Raw genomic sequence first — 7907 nt, 5'->3', positions numbered from 1 at the left:
TCATCGGTCATAAGGATCACTGATAGTTTTCAAAGGATACTCATTGTTCTTAGCTAGGAATTGCAAGCTTACATAAGTTAATACTGTTTACTAAGAATGGTATTAAACTAAGTTATCTATTTTCAGAATAATTTAATGATGGTAAGTTGATAGTCCTTAAAGGAACACAATTCATTACTCTTACCAAGTAAACTCGAACTTACACAGGTCCGAACTGATTACTGATAACAAAACTAAAATGCCGAAGACATTTCATTAGAGTTACATAAGGATAACACTCTAATGTGAATCAGTTTCGCTGATATTGAGAAGTTAGGGTGTTCGCGACTGAATCAAATCCTTACCTTAATCTTAGTTGGTAGGTATTAAGGTATCGAAAGGAATTATTTGTCCGAAACAAAATCAGACAGGTCAGGAAGAATGTTCATTCATAGTTCTCTAAGGTTTACTGATTACGAATCAAACATCGCTCAATTCGATGAATATTAGCTGAAGGAGGGTTCACATGAATAGGTATTTGAAGATCCGACTTCTACCGAGTTCAAACTCATACTTCATAATTTCTATCTACCGGCCATTCTCCTTCGAAATAGGAAAACTTGATGCTCATTATGATTTAGCTAACAAACTCTAACAAGAGGCTTAACTGAATCTGTTGGGTCATTAGCTGAGAGGTTCATATACATGAAATTGTTTGATGACTAGCTGAAGCAAATACTGAACAAAGTTACTTGCTTCTGAACAAGTAATAATGATACTTACCAGATCGACCTAAGTGACTGATAGCACTATAAGTGAATTCTAACTGTTAATCAATTTAAGGTCCGTCTCCTAACGGTCTGGAATGAATACTAGTTTCTAACTGAAAGACCGAAGGTATTCCGTTGAGGACATCTACAGGTAATACAACCGATTGGCATCAGAAGAGTAATAGAGTATGGGTGGTATGTAGAGCTGTCAAAGGGGCCGGCCCGGTCCGGACTGACCCGGCCTGGAGGGGCCCGGTCAAATAAAGGGGCCGGCCCATCCCGGCCCGTTAACTTCATGGCCCGGCCCGCTTAGCCCGGCCCGATAAGCAAAAGCCTACATGGCTCGATGGGCCGGCCCACTAATTTTCATAGTTTTTTTTTTTTTTTTGAAAAAAAAAACATATTCTACTAAACTTATGTTATATTTCTCAACTAAATCTTCAAGAAGGTAATTCATATCCCTATATTTTCTCACATAATCTCCCAAACAACAATATCTTCCTCTTTATCCTCATCAAACAAACAAACAAATCTCTAACAAATAATCTCATTCTAATCCAATAAGTTTTTTGTCATATTATTATTATTACTACCCAAAAAAAATTCCAAGTTTGAAAAACTTGTATCCATAGAACATCTGCCGTAAGATAGATAATAAATAAATAGGAGTTAATATCATTCCAATAGCTGTTCCAAAAGTCATTAGGATTTTCATCATGAAAATATATTTTTGACTAGTAATTATTCCCCAAAAAACGATCAATTCTGCAACAAAACCGCTCATGCCTGGCAATGCGAGCGAAGCCATTGATAAGATAGTGAAAATCGTGAATATTTTTGGCATTGGGATAGCCATTCCGCCCATTTCGTCAAGATAAACAAGACGTAGTCTATCATAACTAGTTCCTGCCAAGAAAAAAAGCACAGCGCCAATAAATCCATGAGATATTATTTGTAAAATGGCCCCGTTGAGCCCAGTATCACTTATAGAACCAATTCTTATAATTATGAAACCCATATGAGATACCGAAGAATAAGCTATTCTTTTTTTTAAATTACGTTGACCAAAAGATGATTTGATTTCTCCATCGGAGGTAATTAATTGGCCTACGACACTATGATGGTAGATAGATTTGGAAAAGTTTTGGTCTTACGGACTAACGTTAGGTCTTACATGGTTCAACATGCTTCTGTTAAGTAGGTTCACGAGAGTGTGTGGTTACTTCTAGATTTTGGAAAGGTTCAGATTACACATAAATTTCAGTTGGATACTACCTGCATACTACACGCTTCGTTTAAACTGTCCTCCGTTCTTACAATTCCATCATTTATCTCACTACACAATCCAGACTTACTACAATCATCCAGGCATCTTACTTATATACTCAGTCTCGGTTCTACTATGAACAAAGCTTATGTTGACATTTGAGATTACCTTTTTCCAGAGTCCTCTGAATTCTTACGCATGTTACCATCAGTTGAGCGCAGCCGATTCTTCCCTCTCCTTACATGCCTCTTACTAATGGTACTAAGCCACGCACTACTTCCACATCATTCACACCACTTGGGGATGTCACCTTACTTACTCTTGTGGCATCAATTGTTGCAGCCCCAACATCCGCTTCTAAAGACCTTCGCTCATACTTACTTCTGAGGTTGCACTTCTACTGCATTCTTATTGTTCGACCTCTTCGGTCCACTTTGGTTCTTAACCGTAATACTCTGCCTTTGCTCGTATAAAAGCAACGTTCGAACTAAAACCCAAAGAGAACCAAAGATGCTTTAAGTAAGTCAAAGTGATCCTAGATAGAAGTGAGTCATTATGAAATACAAGTAAGTCATTATGTTATTCAACTATATGTACATTAAATTTGCATACCATATGAATAATAACATACAACATTGCAATTTGCATACCATAATATATATTTTACAATTAATTCTAATAAACTATATGATATATATCATTGTTATATGTACATATGAAGAGGTTCATCTAAAAGGTGGAATGTCATGACAGCAACTATGGATTGATTACTCCCAACCCATTAACATCTTCCAAACTCCCTCCTCAATCTTGTTTCTTGGAACAGACAGCCCCTCGCCTTCATCGAGCAAGATTCTATAAACTTCCCATTCGCGGTCTCCAATCACATGTCTCCCGATTTCAGCCTGTTGAAACAATTAATCAGAATATTAACATAATGTCTGCTGAAAATTTATCAAAGAAATTACGAATAATAACATAGAAACACAAAATATCTATTCTAATAAATTTTCCACCTAATTAGTGGATTGTTGAGGGACCATCATAGTCGATTTGTTATGGATAGAACAGATTGGTGTCGTATTATGAACTTTCAAGCAATTGGATAATAGCTTATGGTGTTACAAACGCCATTTTTTAACTTGTATTCAATGTAAAATCTAATAGATCAGAATATGGTTCTATCATAGATCATTGTAAAATCTAGCTTCTGTTAACTACTTGTTTGTTTTTTATGAGTAACTAAGCAATGCTCAAGAAAGTGCAAAGGTTGAACATTGTGCAGACTTCATAAACAGTAAACAGGTAGGAAGCATGAAGCAGATCATTAATTACCGTAAAGATGCAAATGTCGAGCATTTTGAGAGCAAGAGTAATATCATAAAAAACTAGAGGCCGTCCGTTGCCTGACAACTCAACAGGGTTTGCAACCAGAAGCTCAATATCAGGGCCTCTACTCACAACAGCTACTCTGAGTGGACGAAATAGTTCTGTTCTAAAACGCGTTGTCAAAGAATTCTGCTTGTTTGGGTCAACTATCTTTTTACCATCTGCTTGCATGATGAACAAGTCCATCTCACATTTTCGTCTAGGTTTTGTAGTGAAACGCCCGTAAGAAATCTGGTTAAATCACAAATTAGGTTGTAAGGATACTAACTAAAGATGACTTCAAAAGTATAGTATTCAAGCGGAAACAGATCCCCTACAGCTTCTGCACGACACAACATCTTGGAGACCGTAAGATCATGAGAGACAAGCTTTCTCTCACTAGATCTAACGGTTTGCATCGATGTTGCACCATGCACAAGCTATAGGGGATCCAAATCCAGTTCAAGCGGCTTAGAATATAACGAAGACAATCAACCTGGGTGGCCTTGGCACATCTCCAATTGATAGCAGCATAAGATTAACAATCAGAAATATTGATTTATCATGATTTTACATTTACATACCTTCATGTTGTAATCTTTAATAGTTCTCATGATGTCATAAAGAAGGCCTTTGTGGTCTTGGCACATAATTTGGACAAGGGTATGAGCCGGACTAAGCAAGTTGTCCATCGTGACAGAGACATAATCTGATCGGAGTGTTCCACTTCGAACTGAATCGGGCAATTCCAAATTATAATCGTCTTCTGTGATTGCAGCTGGAAGGAATGAAGATGCCTGTGAACAACCAGTAATTTCTGGTCCAACCAATTCAATGTCAATAGTAAGGATAGAATTCTCCAAAACATCTTGAATCTGTTCGATCGTATCATCCTTTCTCTTCTTTGTATGTAGAAGTTCTCTGTTATTATAGATTCGAGAACGGAGTAAGTTAATTAGTAAGCTCAAAGGAGATAGATTTGTCATCAAAGGGGGATTTTTTACAGAAAATAAATGTTCACATTTATCAAACATATTACATCCTTTTTCATCAGTCACTTACAAGACTTTGTGATTTCAATCGTCTACAGCTGTTGCACGGTGCAACAGCCTGTAGAACTGTCAGATCTAGAGTGAGAACTTTTCTGTCAAGAGATCGGACGGTTCTACAGGCTACTGCAGCATGCAATAGTTGTAGCTGATCCATACACCGCTTGGGATACAGACACATATTGACTGTTAAAAAACTCAGTTACCATTCATATTATTTCCATTTAAAGTTTCATTTTTTCATGAAAACTTTGCATTCCAACTCATCAATAATCTTAGTAAAACAATAAAGAAGTTTCGGTGGAAATGAACTCGCAATTATGGAGTAGCAAATAGAATATGTAAAAACCTGTTATCGATGATGAAAAACAGATCCATGACTTTGCCATCAGGTGTAGTGGAAACCTTAACTTTGGTAATAGTAAGCTCTAGCTCACAAAGAACCGCCGTAACATCTGCCACCATTACAAAGACATTCAGTTATTTTGTTCTGCCGACCAATTCCACACAACATAAGTGTCACAAGTTAAAAGTCGTTCTTATAAAAATAAGATATGAGATAACATAACTTCTAATCATAATCATTATATCTTGGAAATGTTGAGAAATTCAGGCAGGGTGGATCTATCTTGAACAACACATAATGAAGCTTTAAATTGGAATGCATTCTAGAATTTGACATCAATGGCCGTCTTAAGGAAGGGTTTATTTTTTTTATTTGCATGATTTTCATAACAATTGAAACGACTCCACAGTCTTTTTATCACTCCGCCATACTAGTGAGAACGAAGGGGGGTCGTTTTGTGACCAAAGATCGACTATAGATGAATTAAGACTTGCCAATTATGCAGAAATAAAAACATAAGTACCAAAAAAAGCAAATAACAAACAGAAAACCAGAAACTAAATGCAAGGTCTTAATTCATCTATCATCAACTATGAAGCATGGACACTAACACTTCGGCACCGATAATAATTTGAGAAAATGACACAATTTAATGTAATTATAAGTGTCGGTGTCCGACACTGACGCGTGTCCGACACCGGGACACGCTAATTTGAGGAGTGTTGGTGCTTCATTCATCAAGCTTTGGTCATAAAAGTTTTGGAGGAGTCAAAATTGATTCGATATATGTAGAATTGATGCACTTTTAGCCAAAATCAATTAACTCAAAATCAATTTTTTACGGAACTAAACAAACATGTAGAGTTAGATTTCTAATTAAAATTTCGAAAATTACCATGTAACAGTCCTTTCCTATCATGACAGCTAAATTTCAAAAGAAAAACATCAGGAGGCTTAGGAGGCTGCAAATCAGAGCGATAATAAGAGATTCCAGAAGCTGAGGAACAAGTCGGACATGCTTCAACCATCCTCTTCTTCAACAAACTCCATCTTGTCTTTTGTTTCCAAACAACCCAGAAAACTATGTAACACCATTTCCCATCAGTTGACACGTCTTCATCACCACACAAAAAACAACAAAAAAACAAACAATAGTTATTCTCAATCTCAAATTCATGAAATTCACTTCACAGTATCAAACATAAAAATTAAAACAAACCCATCACTCAAATTCAATAAACTCACAAACCCATCTCTCAAATTCAGTAAACTCAAATACCCATCTTTCAAATTGAAACAAAAATGAAAAATTTAGGATAAAAATATGACTTTTAAATGGATTTGAATCTGATAAGTTATGAAGAATGTTAAGAAAGAAAGAAAGAAAGAAAGAAAGAAAGAAAGAAAGAAAGAAAGAAAGAAAGAAAGAAAGAAAGAAAGAAAGAAAGAAAGAAAGAAAGAAAAGGGTATTGTTGATATGTAAAGATACCTCCTCTAACAATGTTAAGACCAAAGAAGAGTATGATACGACATAAGTCACAACCAAGACCAGTTTTGTCAGGACAATTAACAGTAACCACAGTTGGGTCACCTTCTTTTTCCGGTGGTCTGATAATCACTACGTCGTCGTATAGTATTCCCATGGTTTTTTTTCTTCTTTGTTGTTGATTTTGTTGGAAAATGTTTGGTGGAAGGGTTTTGTTACAATGGCTTGTGCTTTAACTTTACAGGTTGGTGTTGTTGAATCTTTGTCGAGAGAGAGAGAGAGAGAGTCTATAATATGAGTGAGTAAGAAGTAGTGATACACTGTCTGGTGGTGGGTTGACTACTACTACTACTTTTAATGGGCAGATACAAAGGTTTGTTTAAGGTGAAAGAATACTGTTATTACAATGAATGATTACGATTAACTTAATAAGAAGTTTATTTTCTTGAACCAAAGACACACGTGTTTTTTTTTTCTTTCTCAAAGTATTATTAAATGGCCGAGTTATCACAACCGTTGTTTAGCATACTAATAAAAAGAAATAAAAATAAAATTAATATTGAAAATATAGCTTTTTACATATTTCAAGTGCACCGGAGTTAAGTCACAACCAAGATCGGGTTTGTCAGGGCAATTGACAGTAATCACATGTGGTCAAATTACAGATATGTTGTGTGCGCCTTAAAATTTCAAGTTTCATGTCAAAATGGAGTGCATTTGTCAGATATGTTATAAAAGCCTGCGAATTTAACATATTTTTAGGTTTTTGGTCCTAAGGTGTGGAAAACACTTAAGAGAGACAAAAAGAGAAAATCATTAGGTGTTCAAGACCTAATGATTGAAAGCTCGGGGTAGATATAAGGTTGGAAACACATGACAAACACATTGGGAGTGGATTTCGTTGTTCATCTTTGTTCTTGAGTGAAAAGGGAAAGTAGAGAAAATGAGCATTGTTCTTAGAGAGCAATTGTGTGCATTTCTTTTGGTATCTTTTGTTGAATCTCTTATTCAAGAAAAGAGATTGAAAAATGGGTAGAAATTAGAAGTGTTCTTGGTGAACTTGTGAAGCTAATTTCTTGTAACTCATTCGATATCTTGTAAACAAATTTGAATAGTGAATTGGAGAGTTGCTCTCCCCCCAAATGTAGGTCATCGTTGGACCGAATTGGTTAAGAAATCTCTTGAGTTTTGTTCCTCTGCTTACCATTTCTTGTTATTTGTTTGATTCGGTTTATGCTTACACTTAAGTTGTTAGAATTATTATTGCTTAGTGTTGGTTGCCATTGAACTTTTGCTCCACTCTTGTTACTGTTGGATATTTGAACAAGAGGTTCGGAATTCACAATAATTGGTGCCCACCATGGGGCTTGGGTTCAAAATTTTCAAATGAGCACCAATGAGATACTAGGTTTGACATCGAAGGACTTTCTGGAGACAATTTGGAATTGTGAAAAAGTGAATATGGAAGCAAGTTTGATTCAAAAGAATATTGGAGAATCATTGAAGGCGAGGCATGGATGCTTAAAGCCCTAAGTCAAGTAGACAAGATTGAGATGATAGAGAAGGTTGGAGCATTATCATTTTGTGTCTTTATGAAAAGGTATTAAAGGGGATCACAAAGGTAATAATTGCGTCAAAACTG

At 35.9% G+C, this 7907-nt stretch overlaps 1 protein-coding gene across 1 annotated transcript; it reads right to left on the bottom strand.

The window, feature by feature from the left end:
* Nucleotides 1–2595: 2595 nt before the first annotated feature.
* Nucleotides 2596–6668, bottom strand: LOC123902296 (ACT domain-containing protein ACR10). The gene is made up of 6 exons (XM_045951984.1): nucleotides 6269–6668; nucleotides 5675–5893; nucleotides 4783–4888; nucleotides 3969–4305; nucleotides 3352–3636; nucleotides 2596–2921 (listed from the first exon to the last, which is right to left on the bottom strand). Exons 1-6 carry the CDS (start codon nucleotides 6420–6422, stop codon nucleotides 2784–2786), a joined length of 1239 nt encoding a protein of 412 aa, XP_045807940.1. The 5' UTR covers nucleotides 6423–6668; the 3' UTR covers nucleotides 2596–2783.
* Between the last annotated feature and the right edge of the window lie 1239 nt (nucleotides 6669–7907).

The sequence above is a fragment of the Trifolium pratense genome, linkage group LG1 (assembly GCF_020283565.1).
Source record: "Trifolium pratense cultivar HEN17-A07 linkage group LG1, ARS_RC_1.1, whole genome shotgun sequence".
Classification (NCBI taxonomy): Eukaryota; Viridiplantae; Streptophyta; class Magnoliopsida; order Fabales; family Fabaceae; genus Trifolium; species Trifolium pratense.
This window is presented reverse-complemented; position numbering and strand designations above follow the sequence as displayed.